Raw genomic sequence first — 21,458 nt, 5'->3', positions numbered from 1 at the left:
GCATCCATCGGTCCCAAGTGGTCGATATGTACACTGTGTGCAACGGCATATCTCCTTTGGCAATGCAGTGCAAAAGCTCTTTTTGCTTTCCCAGCTTCTTACTGTAAATAATACATTGGTTGGCTATAAACTCTGTTATCTTTCTCTCCATGTGGGGAATCCAAAACTGCTGCTTTACGGAATGAACAGTTTTTTTAAACTGCAAAGTTGCCGGCTTCGTGTGATTCTCGAATGACATCTCTTTCCATCGATTTCGGCACAAGTATAAGATCGTATAGAATATGGCCTATCATCTTAAAGTTTTGGTATGGACGATCCGGGAAATTGATCAAGTGATCCACGTGCTTCATCTTGTCTCCTGGCTTGTGGACAACATCGCAGCTAAAATCCTGTAGATACATAACGTAAGCTGCATCTTCCCTCGAAATATCGTCTTTGCTGGTCGTGTCCTTAACTGCGAAGCAGTCCGTGACAAGCATGAAGTGAATGAATGCCCATGAGGTAATGCCGAAATTTTCTGAGTGCCAAATAAATCGACTTCGCCTCTAAAATGGAGTTGTGTCTTTCGGCCTCTGAAGGTGACGTCTTCTTACTCCAGAAGTAAACTGGGTGTAGTTGACCATCAAATATCAGCAGAAGAACTGCCCCAAATCCGTCCTTACATGCATCAGTGTGCAGCTTAGTGTATGCTGTTCTCGAGTATATGTGTAGGACCGGTTCGCAGGTCAGAATCCTCTTGAGCTCCTGAAGTGAATGCAATTCTGCATTTCCTATTTGGAATTCGACGTCCTTCCTGAGGAGATTAGTTAGCGGCATGGCTGTCTTTAGTACGCGTCTGGTTTTCCATCATCCATATACAAGTGCATAACATGGTAGTTGATCAGGTCTTGGAATATGTGGTTGACAAATCTGATAAATGCAGCCGCTGAATTATTAAAACCGAATGGAGTTCTGTTAAATTCATAGAGTCCTTCTTCTGTTAAGGGGTTATATACAGTTGTACCGCGCAAAAAAAATGCAATTTTGTCGATTTTTTTTTGACATCATAAAAAATATTTATTAAAAATGTTTTGCCCACGGTGTTTAGTACATGTTTCTGGGTACTTTATAAAATTTTTGCATAAAAAAATATTAAATATTAAAAATGTTATGGCCGAATTCCAAGATCGTCTTTTTTTCGATGGTGACTTGCGGTGGACATCATATCCCGAGAACGGTTCATCCGAAATCAAAAATTCAAAAAAATTTTGTTAGTATATTGTATTGCCTAGTCCTCTAGACCATGGATTTGTAAAAATTTTGATTTTTAAAAAAATGGCGACGGTTTTAACAAAAAATTTACTTTTTCAAGGTATACGATTTTCAATTTTTATGCTCTAAAAAAAAAAGTTAAAAAAAAAAAAAATTAAAAATTCTTCGTTAGAGGACCTAGCTATTGTTATAATAAATAAGTGGTCAAAATTTGGTGTTGATCGGATCAATAGTTTTTTAGTAATCGTGTTCACCGCAAAGGTAATTTCGAAAAAACAAGGTTCTGAGATAATCGAGTTTAAAGTTTCAAGTTTGTTCCGGCCGATGTGAATGTAGTGCGCTATAAATAGCTACAACTTCGGTTTTAATGCTCCGATCGTTATGAATTTTTGTGAGAATATTCTCAACAGTATATACTTGAAGAATATGCAATAAAAAAATATATCGATTTTTTCATCATCACAACTGTATAGGTATAACCCCTTAAAAAGGCAGTTAGCGGCTTGCTAGCCTCTTCCACCGCCACGTTTTTCCAATACTTCTTCCATAAAAGGTACAGGAAAACGATCCGCCAACACCATGCTGTTCAGTTTTCTGTAGTCAATACAGACTCTAAGGGTACCGTCTTTCTTCGTGACCACTACCACTCTGTTAGCTACGTTTGATGCTGACTTTCGTATTATCCATTGGGCCAACCATTCATCGATCTGTCCCTTAACCGCCCCTGCGAGATGTCATCGGGCACAACCAAAATTTTTTGTTGTGTAAGTAACTGGTCTGCAACAACATCAGCGGTAAAAAATCCAATCGGCTTTGTTTTCTTCTGCCCCAGACCACTTAACAGAGATGCACTTTTATAAATTTCAATTTTTTGCAATATTACCGTTTTCATTGCATTTGAAGCACTTCGTTGGAGACGGGCAATCTTTGATTTTATGCTCTGCTCAACCACACTTGAAACAAAATTCTTTTTCTGTCTCGCTCTTATTTTCTTTCTGCTTTGCAACTGGTGATGCACGTCTGCGCTTTTGGGGCTGCTTGCAAACTCGTCAATCAGTGCTCTCTTTAGTTCTTGTTACTCGCTCACACACACAGACTGCAAAACCAATTTGGAATCTTCTTTAAACATCAGAAAGAGAAAACCACAGCAATAATATAATAATTTTCCATGAATAATTAAATATTTGTCTTGTGTAAATACTTCTGACGCAAAAAGAAAGTGTGTAAATCATAGCTTGCAAATAACTGTCGACCGTTTTTTTCTTTTGCTCTCGTTGCGAGCACAACCGAAAAAGTTCATACTTTGCTGTCTTCATTTCTGTTTTCTGTTGAGCCCTTTTCGTTAAGCTCTTTTTACTTCGATCGTTCAATGAGCAGTGCGTAAAGAGCGGAACGAGAAACGCTCGCACAAAGAGAGCCAGCAAAAGACCGATTGACCGAAAAACTTAGCGCAAACGGTCTGCACCTTTACTTTCGTTGTTGTTGCAATTAATATATTTCGACTGCAAAACGAACGCTTGTGAATGTATACCAACACGTATGCAAAGAAATAATACAATTTGATTAATAGAACAATTAAATTTTATTTTTAAATATTTATGTTAACAAGTGTCATTTAGATTCCATATTTCATATAACACATTTTCATTCATATCTCTTCCCATTTTACAAAAACAATTAGTTCGCAACTTCACACACTCAATTGACGATCGCAACTAAACGTTTAACGATTTGCTTGCCTATGCGTGTGAATGTATACTAATACATACGCAAAAGACCTTTCTTCACTGAACACGGTCTTGGAACAACCGAAACAGAATAGAAAATAACGAGTTCGCTCTGAGCGCGAGCGAGCTCATTCGGGAACCCATGAAACGGTTGCTCTCTCAGTCTATTCGTAAAGAGTGAGAGAGAGACACTTATTTGCAGACAACGAGAAACGGTCGACAGTTATTTGCAATGCCTGGTGTAAATACTTTTGACAATTTAAGGCCTATTTACACCAGACTGCGTTATTGCGTTAGCTTAGCAAACGGAATTATACCCTTGCAGGGTATGTATAATATTTCATTACAAATTCGGAGCTTCTGAGAGCGCACTAATTATTGAAGTTAAGCTAATCGTTATTTGTTTGAGGTCATCATTTGTTTTTATTTTTAGGCCGATGCCAGTTTAGGCATGCATGAACGGGAGCATATTCAGGAATCATTGAGCTATGTTTTGCGCATACAAGAAGTGCAGGAAAGAATAAAATTCGAATTTGTCGAAATATTGCTGGCTTTTATTTCCGGCTGGTTAGTTTTTTATCACACAGCACACGAGCAGGCTGAAGATCATAGAGACTATCTGCAAGATTTAAGGCACAAGGTACAAAAGGTAAGGTAGAAAATAACCAATTGTATATACATTTTTCTGAAATATAACATTTATTCTTTTAGACTCGTGAGAATTTTGAGGAAGCTCGTGAAAAAGTAACTGAACTAAAAACCAAATACATGGAAAAACGCACAGTAAGATAATTGAGATTACATTTCATTATTCGTTCTAATCTTTTTTGTTAACAGAAACCTGAGGAAGTTTTTACAAAACGTGGTTACCTATTTTTAATGGAAAAAAGTACGTATTTGATTGTATTTATTATTATTTATTGCTTTTATTGTGGCAATTACACACTGGTAGACAGAATAAATAACCTTACAATATACTACTTACTATATGTCACAATACGCAAAGTAGTATGTTTTCACTATTTTTTATTTTTATTTTTATTTTTATTTTGTATTTTTTATTTTTATTTGTATTTGTATTTGTATTTGTATTTGTATTTGTATTTGTATTTGTATTTGTATTTGTATTTGTATTTGTATTTGTATTTGTATTTGTATTTGTATTTGTATTTGTATTTGTATTTGTATTTGTATTTGTATTTGTATTTGTATTTGTATTTGTATTTGTATTTGTATTTGTATTTGTATTTGTATTTGTATTTGTATTTGTATTTGTATTTGTATTTGTATTTGTATTTGTATTTGTATTTGTATTTGTATTTGTATTTGTATTTGTATTTGTATTTGTATTTGTATTTGTATTTGTATTTGTATTTGTATTTGTATTTGTATTTGTATTTGTATTTGTATTTGTATTTGTATTTGTATTTGTATTTGTATTTGTATTTGTATTTGTATTTGTATTTGTATTTGTATTTGTATTTGTATTTGTATTTGTATTTGTATTTGTATTTGTATTTGTATTTGTATTTGTATTTGTATTTGTATTTGTATTTGTATTTGTATTTGTATTTGTATTTGTATTTGTATTTGTATTTGTATTTGTATTTGTATTTGTATTTGTATTTGTATTTGTATTTGTATTTGTATTTGTATTTGTATTTGTATTTGTATTTGTATTTGTATTTGTATTTGTATTTGTATTTGTATTTGTATTTGTATTTGTATTTGTATTTGTATTTGTATTTGTATTTGTATTTGTATTTGTATTTGTATTTGTATTTGTATTTGTATTTGTATTTGTATTTGTATTTGTATTTGTATTTGTATTTGTATTTGTATTTGTATTTGTATTTGTATTTGTATTTGTATTTGTATTTGTATTTGTATTTGTATTTGTATTTGTATTTGTATTTGTATTTGTATTTGTATTTGTATTTGTATTTGTATTTGTATTTGTATTTGTATTTGTATTTGTATTTGTATTTGTATTTGTATTTGTATTTGTATTTGTATTTGTATTTGTATTTGTATTTGTATTTGTATTTGTATTTGTATTTGTATTTGTATTTGTATTTGTATTTGTATTTGTATTTGTATTTGTATTTGTATTTGTATTTGTATTTGTATTTGTATTTGTATTTGTATTTGTATTTGTATTTGTATTTGTATTTGTATTTGTATTTGTATTTGTATTTGTATTTGTATTTGTATTTGTATTTGTATTTGTATTTGTATTTGTATTTGTATTTGTATTTGTATTTGTGTGATATATTAACTTGATATTGGATTTTTTGATCTGAGTTATTGATCCAATAGTATAATGTTATTTAATTTATGTTTATTTTTTATATTTCAAACTAATCCTAGGTTCCCTTTTGAAAATGTCACTTCTGGAGCCATTCAAAGCAACATGGTCAAAATACTATTGCACATTTAAGAAACAAAAGCGCGAATTCACCATGCTTCAATTTAATCAAATGAACCACAATTTTACGAGACCAGAAACTCGGGAAGACGAAAAGCTGACTCTTTTTTCCTGCCAACGCCGGGCTTCCGAGTTCGAGAAGCGATTTTGCTTTGATCTAACCTTTAAAGAAAGACCCGGATTAGTTTACACTTTCCAAGCTTTAAGCGAAAAGGATCATTGCTATTGGCTGAACGCGATGGATGGAACGGAGCCGGTAAGTAAACAAAAAACAAAACTTTGAAAAAAGCATTATAGTCATACAAATCTCTTTAAGAGGGGGACGTACATGTCGGAATTCTTTATTTTTTTTGTGAAATTTTTAGGAAATGGAATTTAATCTTCGCGAAACTTTGTAGATAGGTAAAAGTGGAATCGGAGATGATAAATTAGCCATTAACAATATTTTACAAAGTGGCGGACCTCTGGAATATATGGCGCAGCGCCTCGATCTTTGAAGGTCTCGGTTATTGACCTCGTAATTCGTGTCGGAAATCCAATATCCAACATTTTTTGTATTTATTATACGTTTAAATTCAATTTGAACTTAAAAACTATGAGCGATGTTCTACCGATGTATCGATGTTTGGAAAAGAATACCCAACATCGGTACATAATTTCAAGCATCGATATTAACATCGATGTTTCTATCGCCGTCAGAATACTAGGCTTAAAAGTTAAAATATATAACTAAACCAAACCAAGGTAAGATAATTTAGTATTAAAATAAAATGACATATATGCAAATATGTAGTAGGCATGCGTGTAGTAAAATAGTGATAGGCACCTATTAAATTTCACATTACGTTCTTTTTAATAGCATTTTTGAGTTTACAACGGCAAAAAATGATCAGGCAATTGCCGATTTTTTGGTTCAGTTGTTTCAAACAACTTATTCAAATTCAACAGACTCAAATCAGACTTATTTTTATATCATTACCAAATCGAACCAAATCTTCAGTCCTACCTTAACCAAAAGCTTTTTTTTTCTTAGATCTTCATCATGTTTATTAAGTTTTTATGCCAGGTCCTGAATACCTGACTGTGTGCTTAGGTATTGTGCCAACGCCCTGTGCAATCCCTTTCTGAAATTGTTTACCTCATCCTTAGACTTCCCCCTTATTTGAAGAAATCATTTATTATTCCTCTCCACAAAAAAGGTGGCCAACAACTGTAGAGGAATCTCGAAGTGGTCGCCCATCACCTAATTGTTTGAAAGTGTCATAACTTCTCACTTGTACGGTACGGTATTTAATTTTTTGATTTTTCAATATCTTAAGAATATTCTGTCCAAGTTTTACATCGATCATATGAGAAGTTATGCAGAGTTGAACGAAGGTCGTCTGGTGTAAAATCTATGAGAATCACAAAGTTTAAAGCGCTCTTCTGAAAAATGCCATTTTGGAAATCGGTGTACACGATAACTCAAAATCTACTTAACCAATCGGTTTGAAATTTGGAACATAACTTCTTTAGGTAATTCTTCAGGTACTCACGTCGAGCTTTTTTTAATTTTTAATTTTATTATATTTTTTATTTAACAAATTAATTTAATTGTTTAGTCAAAAATCGGGGTTTTGTCTTCCCATCTTAATAAAAAATCGGGAAAAAATTGTAAAAATAAAAACGCCACGTGAATACCTCGGAACACTTATCCTTTAACGAATGAGGTATAATTTTTTATATCGGATGATTTTGTGGACAGTTAGGATGTACACCGCAAGCCAACTTTTTTTTGTAGGCGACTCGGGAGATGGGGAATAACTCCGCTACCTCTAAATATTTTTCAATACAAAATTTATCAAAAATTGTTCAAATGTTGTGTTATTATATGGTATTTATTTTATTTCATTAAGCTAACTTGAAAAGTGGGCATTTTTGCACAGAATTAACTTTACGAATGTTCTGTACGTGATTGTGGAAATGCCCATAATTATGTTGATGTAGATTAATGTATGTAATTTGTATAAAGGCTTGGTAACGCCCAGTAATTCTGATCCATCCGCACGCACAGGTGGCGGGCGTACTACAGAAGCTATAAGATAATGATCTTTGCAAATACGGATGGTGAATTCCAGTTTGGAATTCTTTCGTATGCTGGACTCGCAGCTAAAGCCCGCAGGGAAGCACTTCTTTGCCATGAGAGCGCCACTGGAGGGGCAGTAAGGACACCAGCCGTCCGTCGACCTTCTCGTCCCGATGCGCCGTTTTCACGATGTTGGTGAGGAAGTAGTTGCACCGTTCGATCTTGTCCCAATAGAAGAGGAAGGCCTGCGAAACTTAGAACACGTCCAGATTGTAGTTCTTTATGAAGGGCAGGCAAATGCAGTTCAGGGTCGCAAAGAGCCAGCATCTTTCGGAACTCCTTTGGTTGTTGATCGGTTTGCCCTGGGCTCCCACCTTGTAGTTGACAGCCAAACATCAAATCGGTCCACGCGGGAACAGGCGTTTTGAGCAAGCCGGTTCTTTGATTCGCTGTAGAAGTTCTTGCGCCATTGTCCAGGCAGGTCGTTGGTGATAACACTGCTACTAGGTAACTCCTACCAGACCGTAAACTTTTCTTTCCACCAATGGCCAATGGCGCTGTTGTTATTACCGTCGGACTCGGTGTTAGTTTCAGCTGCAAGTAAATTGGAGTGGTGACGGTCACCAGATTTTGAGTGACGTGCGAACGTACTCGGACTCCTGGCATAGTGCTTGCCGCCGCTTCCCCTGCCAAATCTTTCTTAGACTCCCATTCGAGGTTTTGAACTTGAGCTTGAGCTGTCGTCCTTCTGGACTGGGCTTTGGGCTTCACCGCCCAAACTGGTGGATCAGTATCGGTAACAGATACTGTGACAGGAACGAGAACCCAGAAAAGAAAGCAAAAACGAGAATTTTTTTGTGACGTTGCAGATAAAAAATATATTTCGCTACTGCCAATTTGAAACACGTAACAAGCAGCGTAGGGAATGAGAATTGATACCTTAACTGAAATTAAAACAGAGCCAAAAAACTATTTATCACTTTTAATATGTATAATTTGTTTAATTTAATTTGGTTCTATAAGTTTTTCTTTATTATAAGATCAATCGCTATTAATATATTAGCATTTTATTAATGCATTGCAAAATTGAGAAAACAATCGAAAAACTACAGTCTGCAGTGATGTAATCGCTTGAACAAGGCTTCTGCGACAAGTTACAAAACTTACAAAATACTGTAAAAACAGTGGGACTATTACAGAAATAAATGTGGGTAACGATATATAATTTTCAATGTTAATTTAAATAACACCATTCATTTTAAGTTTCCTTTAAAAAATAAATCATGCTGATACTCGCGAAACTTAAGTTGTCAAACTATTGACGCCCACCCAAAGCTCTAGCCAATATGATCGACGTATATTCATTCTTATGATTTTAGGCATTCAGATTTTTTTTTTTTTTTTTTTTTTGGTGAGGAAGTAGTTGCACCGTTCGATCTTGTCCCAATAGAAGAGGAAGGCCTGCGAAACTTAGAACACGTCCAGATTGTAGTTCTTTATGAAGGGCAGGCAAATGCAGTTCAGGGCCGCAAAGAGCCAGCATCTTTCGGAACACCTTTGGTTGTTGATCGGTTTGCCCTGGGCTCCCACCTTGTAGTTGACAGCCAAACATCAAATCGGTCCACGCGGGAACAGGCGTTTTGCGCAAGCCGGTTCTTTGATTCGCTGTAGAAGTTCTTGCGCCATTGTCCAGGCAGGTCGTTGGTGATAACACTGCTACTAGGTAACTCCTACCAGACCGTAAACTTTTCTTTCCACCACTAACACTTTCGGTGTTAGTTTCAGCTGCAAGTAAATTGGAGTGGTGACGGTCACCAGATTTTGAGTGACGTGCGAACGTATTCGGACTCCTGGCATAGTGCTTGCCGCCGCTTCCCCTGCCAAATCTTTCTTAGACTCCCATTCGAGGTTTTGAACTTGAGCTTGAGCTGTCGTCCTTCTGGACTGGGCTTTGGGCTTCACCGCCCAAACTGGTGGATCAGTATCGGTAACAGATACTTCGACACGAACGAGAACCCAGAAAAGAAAGCAAAAACGAGAATTTTTTTGTGACGTTGCAGATAAAAAATATATTTCGCTACTGCCAATTTGAAACATGTAACAAGCAGCGTAGGGAATGAGAATTGATACCTTAACTGAAATGAAAACAGAGCCAAAAAACTATTTATCACTTTTAATATGTATAATTTGTTTAATTTAATTTGGTTCTATAAGTTTTTCTTTATTATAAGAACAATCGCTATTAATATATTAGCATTTAATTAATGCATTGCAAAATTGAGAAAACAATCGAAAAACTACAGTCTGCAGTGATGTAATCGCTTGAACAAGGCTTCTGCGACGTTACAAAACTTACAAAATACTGTAAAAACAGTGGGACTATTACAGAAATAAATGTGGGTAACGATATATAATTTTCAATGTTAATTTAAATAACACCATTCATTTTAAGTTTCCTTTAAAAAATAAATCATGCTGATACTCGCGAAACTTAAGTTGTCAAACTATTGACGCCCACCCAAAGCTCTAGCCAATATGATCGACGTATATTCATTCTTATGATTTTAGGCATTCAGATTTTTTTTTTTTTTTTTTTTTGGTGAGGAAGTAGTTGCACCGTTCGATCTTGTCCCAATAGAAGAGGAAGGCCTGCGAAACTTAGAACACGTCCAGATTGTAGTTCTTTATGAAGGGCAGGCAAATGCAGTTCAGGGCCGCAAAGAGCCAGCATCTTTCGGAACACCTTTGGTTGTTGATCGGTTTGCCCTGGGCTCCCACCTTGTAGTTGACAGCCAAACATCAAATCGGTCCACGCGGGAACAGGCGTTTTGCGCAAGCCGGTTCTTTGATTCGCTGTAGAAGTTCTTGCGCCATTGTCCAGGCAGGTCGTTGGTGATAACACTGCTACTAGGTAACTCCTACCAGACCGTAAACTTTTCTTTCCACCACTAACACTTTCGGTGTTAGTTTCAGCTGCAAGTAAATTGGAGTGGTGACGGTCACCAGATTTTGAGTGACGTGCGAACGTATTCGGACTCCTGGCATAGTGCTTGCCGCCGCTTCCCCTGCCAAATCTTTCTTAGACTCCCATTCGAGGTTTTGAACTTGAGCTTGAGCTGTCGTCCTTCTGGACTGGGCTTTGGGCTTCACCGCCCAAACTGGTGGATCAGTATCGGTAACAGATACTTCGACACGAACGAGAACCCAGAAAAGAAAGCAAAAACGAGAATTTTTTTGTGACGTTGCAGATAAAAAATATATTTCGCTACTGCCAATTTGAAACATGTAACAAGCAGCGTAGGGAATGAGAATTGATACCTTAACTGAAATGAAAACAGAGCCAAAAAACTATTTATCACTTTTAATATGTATAATTTGTTTAATTTAATTTGGTTCTATAAGTTTTTCTTTATTATAAGAACAATCGCTATTAATATATTAGCATTTAATTAATGCATTGCAAAATTGAGAAAACAATCGAAAAACTACAGTCTGCAGTGATGTAATCGCTTGAACAAGGCTTCTGCGACAAGTTACAAAACTTACAAAATACTGTAAAAACAGTGGGACTATTACAGAAATAAATGTGGGTAACGATATATAATTTTCAATGTTAATTTAAATAACACCATTCATTTTAAGTTTCCTTTAAAAAATAAATCATGCTGATACTCGCGAAACTTAAGTTGTCAAACTATTGACGCCCACCCAAAGCTCTAGCCAATATGATCGACGTATATTCATTCTTATGATTTTAGGCATTCAGATTTTTTTTTTTTTTTTTTTGGTGAGGAAGTAGTTGCACCGTTCGATCTTGTCCCAATAGAAGAGGAAGGCCTGCGAAACTTAGAACACGTCCAGATTGTAGTTCTTTATGAAGGGCAGGCAAATGCAGTTCAGGGCCGCAAAGAGCCAGCATCTTTCGGAACACCTTTGGTTGTTGATCGGTTTGCCCTGGGCTCCCACCTTATAGTTGACAGCCAAACATCAAATCGGTCCACGCGGGAACAGGCGTTTTGCGCAAGCCGGTTCTTTGATTCGCTGTAGAAGTTCTTGCGCCATTGTCCAGGCAGGTCGTTGGTGATAACACTGCTACTAGGTAACTCCTACCAGACCGTAAACTTTTCTTTCCACCACTAACACTTTCGGTGTTAGTTTCAGCTGCAAGTAAATTGGAGTGGTGACGGTCACCAGATTTTGAGTGACGTGCGAACGTATTCGGACTCCTGGCATAGTGCTTGCCGCCGCTTCCCCTGCCAAATCTTTCTTAGACTCCCATTCGAGGTTTTGAACTTGAGCTTGAGCTGTCGTCCTTCTGGACTGGGCTTTGGGCTTCACCGCCCAAACTGGTGGATCAGTATCGGTAACAGATACTGTGACACGAACGAGAACCCAGAAAAGAAAGCAAAAACGAGAATTTTTTTGTGACGTTGCAGATAAAAAATATATTTCGCTACTGCCAATTTGAAACATGTAACAAGCAGCGTAGGGAATGAGAATTGATACCTTAACTGAAATGAAAACAGAGCCAAAAAACTATTTATCACTTTTAATATGTATAATTTGTTTAATTTAATTTGGTTCTATAAGTTTTTCTTTATTATAAGAACAATCGCTATTAATATATTAGCATTTAATTAATGCATTGCAAAATTGAGAAAACAATCGAAAAACTACAGTCTGCAGTGATGTAATCGCTTGAACAAGGCTTCTGCGACAAGTTACAAAACTTACAAAATACTGTAAAAACAGTGGGACTATTACAGAAATAAATGTGGGTAACGGTATATAATTTACAATGTTAATTTAAATAACACCATTCATTTTAAGTTTCCTTTAAAAAATAAATCATGCTGATACTCGCGAAACTCAAGTTGTCAAACTATTGACGGGCTTTGCTTTTATTTATTAAATCTTCTCATTTATGAGACTAACAATAAAAGTATCAAATCTTACAATACTACCTACCTAGCAGTCATGAGACTGGTACAGAGTAAATGGCCCTGACTAATTATGGCTGGGTTGGATGGTCGTTACGTAGTAGGCGGCTTCTTCTGGAAACTCGTATCAAGTCCCTTGCTAAAGGATTTGGATGGCTGGAGAGTTTTTCCTTGTAGGACGCTTTTTGTTTTTCTATTTCGTTCTTAACTGCAAGAATGCCGAGATCCCTGTGGATGTGTTCGTTGCGAATATACCATGGTGCCCCAGTGATAGTTCTCAGGATTTTTGATTGGGCGCGCTGTATGATGTCTAGATTGGTACTGCACGCGTTCCCCAGAGCTGGGAGCCATACGTCCATATTGGCTTTAGTGTGGAGTTGTAGAGCAGGACCTTGTAGTCCAGACACAGGGGTGATCGGGAGTTTATGAGCCAGTGGAGGCTGCTGGCTTTTAGTTTTAGATGAAGTTTCTTGCATTCAATATGTCTTCGCCATGTTAGGTGTCTGTCCAGGTGGACGCCCAGGTACGTTACCACGTTGACTTCGGGGATCAGTGTGCTGTTCAGGTAGAGCGGGGAGCATGTTTGTCTGTTGAGAGTGAACGTTATGTGCTTACACTTTTGTTCATTTATTTTGATACGCCAGTCAGATAGCCACTTCTCGACTACCTTGAGGTGGTTGGCGAGCTGGGCTGTTGCACGGACTGGGCATCTGGAACGGCAGAGGATCGCAGTGTCATCAGCGAAAGTGGATAATGTTAGCTGGTCGCTTGTGGGGATATCCGCTGTGTATAAAACAAATAGGGTAGGCCCAAGTGCGCTTCCTTGTGGGACTCCAGCTTCGATTGAATAGGTGCCGGATGTTGTTGCGTTGCACCTCACTGCGAAGACTCTGTTGTAGAGATACGACTCAAGTAATTTGTGTGTGTATACCGGCAAAAGTGTTTTTATTTTGTGCATGAGGCCGTTGAGCCAGACGCGGTCGAATGCTTGAGAAACATCGAGAAATATCGCGCTGCAATATTCTCGATGCTCGTAGGCCCAGCAACCAGATGACTTTCTTATCGGGGTGATGGTTTCATCCGGTGAGCTTAAATTTGGGTGAGCTCTCCATAAGGGATGCTTTGTGCTGGTTGGCGAGAGTTTTTCAATATATCTTAATTGTGCTTTTTCGGCATCTTGCTTCAGGGCCCGGCTTAGTTTGCGTGCGGCTTCATTTAGACGTTGCTTTGAGCATGGCGATCTATTGGTTTGCCACGCCCGTCGCAGACGCCTCTTTTCTTGGATAAGCTGTTCAATTTGCTGGTTCGTTTTGAATTTGATTTTTTGCACATCCGTCTGTTGTGGTGTTGAGATTCTGGCTGCAGTCACAAGTACCTCTTCCAGTGCGGAGGTGGAGGAGTCGATGTCATTCAGATAAAAAAGAAAGAGTTAAAACTAATATTGGCAATAATTTAGGTTAGATTTATCCGGACGGCCCGGGCGGCCCGACGGCGTGGGGCCACGCATAGGCGAATATGGTCCTTAGTTATTCGGGAAAGTTCCTGGATGGACCTACATACTATTTATGCGGGTTTCGAGATCCTTGAATATCAAGGTGTTTTTCGCAAAGGCAAGGAGTTCGCCTGGCTTTCTCCTGGAGGCATCTTCTAGCGATGCCAGAACTGGAGAGCCTAGGTATCTCATTCTTGCCCTCGTTAGGGCCGGACATTTGCAAATGATGCTCCAAGGTTTCGATTGCCTCGGATTCATCACATTTCCGGCATTTGGCGTTGTCGGTAATACCCAGCTTGACTGCATGTGCAGCAGACAGGCAGTGACCTGTTAGAATACCCGCTAACCTTCTGCAGTCCTTCGCGGAAGATGCAGCGCGTAGTAGGTCAGTTTCTCGTTGTGCTCTTTGCACATGATTTTTGATATTCTGCAGGTTGCGGAATTACTCCTCCACCTGCTTTTTGCGCTTGCGTCAGCCCGTCTCTCTAGCTCGCTTTGGAGCGTTCTTAGGGAGATAGGGACGTTTTCTGTTCTTTCACACGCCAGTCCGACGCTTTCCTTTCCAAGTTCGTCAGCGGTTTCGTTACCGTCTATGCCTTGGTGGCTGGGAACCCAGTAGATCCTCACTGACTTAGTCGTGCTTAGGCTATCTAGTGACTCCCTGCTTGCCAGTACATTTTTGGAACTGACCGCTGATGATTGCATGGATCTTATTGCCGCTTGACTGTCTACGAACAAATTGACCGCCTCATGTGAACGGTTTATGCTCTGCGCCAACTCTGCTGCTTTCCTGATGGCGAATACTTCCGCCTGGAATATACTGCAGTAGTTTGGTAGCTTATACGACAGCCTCATTTCAGGGTCTGAATAGTATATGCCCGCTCCAACTTCTCCTTCCATCTTGGAGCCGTCGGTGTATATATTGAGGTATTGAGCATGGTCCTGGGCTGACTTCCAGTCATTTTGGTCCCATGAATACTGTTATGTTTACATCCGGGCACGTTCTGGGTATCATGTAGTCAGATGTACTCCTCATGTCTCGACCAATTGAACTGTGCCCGAAACCTTGTAGCGACCAGTTTCCTGATGCAACCAGACGTTGTGCCGCCTTTCTTGCCGTTAGTTGCGCTTGGATATCTAGGGGATATATACCGATTATGGTTTCGAGTGCTTTGGTGGGGGTTGACCTCAGCGCCCCTGATATGCAGAGCAGTGCCTGACGCTGGGTTCTCTCCATAAGCTTATTATACTTTTCTTCTCCATGGCTTGCCACCACACTAAGACTCCATACAGCAGAGTCGGACGCACCACCGATATGTAGACCCAATCCATTAGAACGGGTGAGAGGCCCCATGTGCTGCTAAGCATCTTCTTGGATGCATAAAGCACTATGGTGGCCTTTTTTACCCTCTCTACTACATTGACCTTCCACGTCAGCTTGCTGTCAAGTACAATACCGAGGTATTTGACTTGTGTTTTCGGGGTCAGCCTGGTTTTTGGGGGGATCCATTGCGACACCTTGTATCTCTTGGTGAAGAGAATAAGGTCCGTCTAAGCCGCATTGATATTGAGTCCTACCTACCTAGTGGCTACCAACGAATGTAGTGCCATCTCCACTGATTTCCCCTTCGTGTAGGCGTGCTGGTTGGTCGACAGTTGTCTCCCTACATCGTTCCTGATGTATAGGTCCAACAGCTTTTCCAGCGTTTAAAGTAGGAATGAGGTGAGGCTTATCGGTTTGTAATCCTTGGGGCTCACGTGGCTGCACTTTCCTGCTTTGGGCAGGAAGACAATCCGAGAGGTCCTCCTTTGGATAGGGATATAGCCCGTGCTTAAACAAGCTGTATATATTGCGTAGAGCCATGGGGTGATCACTTTCTTGGTCGCCTGCAGCATGGCTGGGAATATTCCATCTAGTTCTGGTGCTTTTATCCTCGGAAAGGAGTCTATAGCCCAGTGGATTCTACTAGAGGATATCAGATCTTTTGGGAGATGCTCTACTCCAGTTGCTAGGTCCTGGTGCTTATTTGCATCGGTTACCTCAGTGCATCCTGGGAAATGCGCGTGCATTAGTGCTGTTAGGGCCTCTTCGCTGCCCTCAGTCCACTGTCCGTCGTCGCGTTTGAGCTGACTCTGTATGGTTGGCTGCTTCGATAGAAGCTTCCGGAGTCAAGCTGTTTCTGGGGCAGTCTATATATTGGAGCAGAAGTTTCTCCATAAGTTTCTCTGCGCCTTGCGTATTTCCTTCTTGTAGTCCCTAAGTAGGTCTTTGTATTCCTCATTGATGATATCATCTTTCGCCTGTTTGGCGATTTTGAAGAATTCTTTGAGTTTTTTTCGTAGTTGAAAAAGGTCCACCAGGATGGCCTGGTCCTCTTTCTTGTGTCCGATATAGGCATGATGCGTGGTACGCATCTAGCAGTTCTTTGGAGAGGGTCTCTAGGGACTTTTCTATATCTTCCGCGGACTTTACTATACCCGAAAAGGTCGCGAGCCGTGTCGCGATAATCTCCTTGAACTTTCCCCAGTTAGTATTCCGGGGGTTCCTGAAGACTGATTGTTTTGGAGAGTGTTCGAATGCGTATTGGAACCTATTGTACTTATGATCTGAGAAGGATGGTCTCTCAAGAACTCTCCGATACCGGAGTAAGATCTAGCACGTCTGAGAAGGTGGGACCTACAAAAGGTGTGTTCTTCCCCCACGTTTGCTATACTTAGGTTGCTTGAGAGTATAAAGTCTAAGAGTGACTTACCTCTGTCGTTTATGTCGGGGCTCCCGCAAACGCAGTGGTGCGCGTTGGCGTCTGCACCCACGAGCAGTTGCTGGTCCTTCGGGCTGGCTTCTACCAGGGTCATGAGTTCTTCTGGTGGTGCCGTCCTGTCGTGTACCATGTAGCAGTAAGCTACCAAAAGGCGCTTTTTTCCGCTCTATGGCATCACCACGATCAGGTCATCAGAGCTGTAGTGAGACAATGTTAGCATGTAGACCCATCCGATCAAGTACGGCGGTTCTATTCTATTGGTGGATGGAGCAAATTGTAATTTGTGGACTTTAGTCCGACGATGGCATTGCCTGAATATCCGGATTCTGACGCCCGGTCTTCTTGGATGGGTAAGAGTACCTTCGCTTTTGGAGTTACTAGTAGCTCCCGGTCCACCACTTCTAGCTTGGCTCCCTCCCACAGCGCCTCCAACTGGCAGACCGCTTGCGTCAGCCACTTTCTCGTCGGGTCATCCATGCACTTTAGGATTTTGACTCCATTTGGCCAATCAGCGCCATCGAAGGTGGGCATGGGAGCTTCGGGATCATCCTCCATCCGTGCGTACAATGACTCAACGAGCCGCGCATGCACCATCTTCCACTGCGCCTCGGTCACTTTGCCGGCTTCATCGCTTATGTCAATGAGGGTCACGATCAAGTGTCGTTTGGTCACCTCACTGACTCTTATGGTTAACATAACATATAAGAGATGGTGAATTAGATGTTATATCCAATAAATGATTCCTTCCAAATAGGGGGGAACTCTGAGGTTTCTAAAGATAAGGTAAACAATTTAAGAAGGAGGTTGCACAGAGCCCTTGCACAATACCTGAGCACGCAGGCTGGTATTCCATCGGGACCCGGTGAATAAACTGGTTTTACACAATGAAGATCCAAACTAAGAAAGCTTTTGTTTAAAATTGGACTGAAGATTAGGTTCGACTTGAGCATATCAAAAGAGTAAGTCTGATTTAAGTTAGTTTTAAAATACACAGCAAAGAGATCGATGATGGCCTGATCAGAGTTTGCTGTAGTGTTGTTAAATGAAAACGATGAAGGATATTAATTTGGTTTACGTTAAGTGTTAACAAAGTTATAAAACAGTTTCCGGCCCTGCGTGATCTGAACCCTGAACCCTACAGCCAGTTAAATAATGTTTGTAACACTGCGCCTTGAGCTCGTTAAAGTTCTACCGAGCGCTAACATAACTAGAAAGAGCAGTACTAGAACCAGTACATTTATACTTAATATAAAGCCTAGACTTAATATTTTTTAGGCGTGTCAGCCGACAAATATGTTAATGGAACACACGACAAAATGAACGAATTCATAGCACTGCAAAAAATATCCACGGCGGACACATGTAAACATGTATCATGTACACATGTCGACGCATTTTCGCGAAAGTATCGTATGTCGATAAATCCAATTTTACAGGAGAAGCTTTTTTGTGCTTTAATCTCTTAGGAAGCACTATAGAAAAGACAAAATTGAAACTTAATTTTTATCGGAACTATAGGGGTTTCAGTTATAATATTTCACAGGGTAGTGAGACATTAGGTGCCTAACAATTTTGCATTAAAATCTCAATTTCGAAAAAAAGCGACATACGATACTTTCGCGAAAATGCGTCGATGTAAAGATCAGACCAAATAAATTCGGAAATTAAGATATCTAGCCTTTGAAAGTTTTCTATACGAAAGCAGCAAACTTTATTGGCTAAGCGATCAGATTTGTTCGTTACGTTACGTTATGTTAGTCCCCAAATCGATGGTCACTTCGAAAGTAGGATGGTAGGGGTCTTTAGGAAGCGTCAATGGTTTAACTCTTGTTAAGTTTACACCTACAGGATCGGAGACGATTCGTTAGATCTATTAAGCGATTTAAAAAATTTAAGACATGGTTAACTTAAGAGAAAGAAATGTCAAGCCATCTATGAGGTCATGCCGTGCCGCAGTTTGGAGGACATTAGACGTACCATCTGATGACCAATGAGATCAAGGTACATTGAAGTCTCCTAGAGTTACTAGTTGGTCTCTATCTGAAAGCATGTTGGAAACGGCCTGAATTGCCGAAAGGTGTTTCCAATAAATAGGCTCTTCAGCAGATGGAGGAACGTAAGAACAGGTTATACAGATAAAACTACATGGAAATTATAGTTTTACGCAGATAAATTCAATACCTGTGAGATCGTAAATTTGAACCAGGATATAAGGCTGGAGTCAACGGCACGTCGCAATCTCCTGGGATGCAAATAAAAAACTATCGGAATACAACTTCGAGAGCTTGCTGCGTAAGGCTCTAGTATTCTGATAGGAAAGTAGGTAGGAGGGAGGTATTTAGTTTTTTGGCACTGCCGTGACACCGGTTTTTTAATTTTATTTGTTTTTTAAAATTCGTTTTTTGAAGAATAAGTACAAAAAAGGGGGGGATAGAAGGGTTGGGTCACACAGACACAAACGGTGTGTAAGCGCAATGCTTCGCGCGGACGCTGATCCCGACCTATGATGCCTCAAGGTACCTGCGTCGCTCCTCTGCTCGAAGCTTCGTCATTGTTTTCTCTGCGAAGTCCGACACGGCCTGGCAGTTCGTTTCGGACATCAACATCAGCGGAACCTAGTTTTCCACTGAGATGGTGTTGCTCAGCCTGGCCCCCAGTGTTTCTCGCTCACCGGCAAATCTCACACAATTAAAGACAGTGTGTTCTGCCGTCTTCTCCAAATGTCCTTGACAGTACGTGCGGGTGTCATACTCCTCGTGGCCGAATCTCCGCAAATAGCTCCGAAAACAGCCGTGACCGCTGAGAATCTGGGTCAGGTGGAAGTTAACCGTGCTTCCGCTTTAGCCAGCAATCCAACTGGAAAATCAGACGATATCCATCTTCCCTTGGACGCTGACTCCCACCGCGTTTGCTCCGCTGCCGAAGTTTCGTCTTTCGTGGCGAAGCGTAACACCTGTTTGTCACAAGGTGTCAGCGTTCTACCATTGGTCTGGCCGTGGATACTGGCACTCTATGTTGCTAGCAGGTCCAGCGGCGAAGTCCCGGCTAGGACAAACGCGGCCTGATCGGACACCGTCCTAAAGGCGCTGCAGATACGTAGTGCCGCGGGGCGATGGGCCGAGCACAGTCCGTGACTATAAGCCGAGGTCGCTAGTGCATGCCCCCAAACTGCAATGGCAATGGCCTTCTCAAGCCTCGTCCGCATCAGTTGCTCCAACACCTTGCCAGCCCCATCAATCAGGCAGATTGGTCTGTAGGCGGATGGGTCTTCTGGCGACTTTTCTGGTTTCGGAAGCAGGACCAGCCTCTAAACCTTCCATCTCCTAGGAAATGTTCCTTCTCTAACGCACTTTCCGTAACTTTTCGCCCCGGCTCTGCTGAAGGTGGGCTGCACCCCAGGCCTCGAGGAGGGTCCTACCTCTGGCATTGGTGAGGGAGCTGCCCCAGTCCACCGCCCAAGCGTTAAAGTCGCCGGCTATAAGTGACGGAATGTGGCCCGTCGCGTCTGTGGCGAGCCGATCCACGGCGTCCCCAAATTCCGCGAGTGACATGCTCGGTGACAGGTAGATACTATAAATCCACCAGCCTGCCATCTTGGCACGCACAAAGACTCTTTCTGAGCAAACGTCAGCCATTCGCTTAGGTGCGTTACCGCATAACCACAGGGCAGCTTTGCCAGAGCTGTCCACCGCACAGTATGGGCCAGGGCCTACCCTGTACGGCTCTCTAATAGCGGCAACATCGGCACCGCGTTCTCGGACCTGAGAGAGCGGGAGAGTAGGCGTGGGAGAGCAGAAAAAACAAGAGCTTAGAACCGCTTAAGTGCTTAGAACCGCTTATACGCAATGTTGAAAACTAAATGGGACAGCATAAAAGGGGGACAAGAAAACGCAAAAACTAAAAGTGTTTTTAAAATATATATTAAGGGGGTCTTCTCATTCAAAAATCGTTTTTTTGACCCTTTTAAAAAAAATTTTTATTTGAAAACGCAAAGAATAATTGAAAACTTTTTTTATTTATTGTATTAAAAAATTTTCAAAGTAAAAAAAAATTATTTTTGCCTCGATACGAGGGTTATTCAAAGAGTAATGAGACTTGGTGGTGGAAAAAAAAAGGTGTCGTCCTGGCGGCCACGATTCAGGGTCTCCAGAGCGTCCGAAATAAAAAAAACGGGGTTATAATCAGAATAGATGTAATTATCGGGTGACGGAACAGTTTTTTTTTTAATTTTTTCAAACAAAATGGCGGCCATTCAAAAAAAATTTCGATTTCGTGCTTTTTTGTTGTAGTTTAGTGTAAAAAAAATATGAAAAAACATTTTTTTTAAATCTGTTCCGTCACCCGAGAATGGTGACAATTCTGCGTCGATTCCACTTTGTTTCATGAAAATCGGTTCAGTTGAACTGGAGATATCATGGCATCCAGTTCGAAAAACCTGGTTTCGAGATAAACGCGTTTGAAGTTTGAAAAAGCTCATTTTGCGAAGACCTTGCTTCACAAAAAAGGCTGTATTTTCTGAAGTATTTCGAATTTCTAAAAATCCTTTTGGGGACATATACACAACATCCCAAGCTATAAATAAATGCAAAAAAAAAAATCGAAAAAAAAAGTTGCCCAATGAGAAGACCCCCTTAATTAAACACTGAAAGATACATGCACATGCACTCTCGTAGCTAAACGGCAAAGTTAAAGAATTGTATTTTAACAATTAAAGTTGGACCCCGGTGGTTTTTAATGCAAAATAAACAAAATAAACAGAAGTCACCGAAACAAGGTTCGAGAGCAAAACCGTG

At 40.1% G+C, this 21,458-nt stretch overlaps 1 protein-coding gene across 4 annotated transcripts in view; it reads left to right on the top strand.

Annotated features, from left to right (window-relative positions):
• The window catches only part of Graf (GTPase regulator associated with FAK), an 88,107-nt gene that overhangs the window by 38,688 nt on the left and 27,961 nt on the right, over window positions 1–21,458 (top strand). For all 4 annotated transcript variants that reach the window (XM_041774969.2, XM_041774970.2, XM_041774968.2 and 1 more), the window contains 4 exons: window positions 3,412–3,627; window positions 3,690–3,761; window positions 3,816–3,867; window positions 5,349–5,662. In XM_041774969.2, coding sequence (XP_041630903.1) covers window positions 3,412–3,627; window positions 3,690–3,761; window positions 3,816–3,867; window positions 5,349–5,662 — 654 coding nt within the window. The remainder of the gene's footprint in view (window positions 1–3,411; window positions 3,628–3,689; window positions 3,762–3,815; window positions 3,868–5,348; window positions 5,663–21,458) is intronic.

The sequence above is a fragment of the Drosophila kikkawai genome, chromosome X (assembly GCF_030179895.1).
Source record: "Drosophila kikkawai strain 14028-0561.14 chromosome X, DkikHiC1v2, whole genome shotgun sequence".
Classification (NCBI taxonomy): Eukaryota; Metazoa; Arthropoda; class Insecta; order Diptera; family Drosophilidae; genus Drosophila; species Drosophila kikkawai.
The sequence above is the reverse complement of the archived record's forward strand: the minus strand, read 5'-3'. Positions and strand labels throughout refer to the sequence as shown.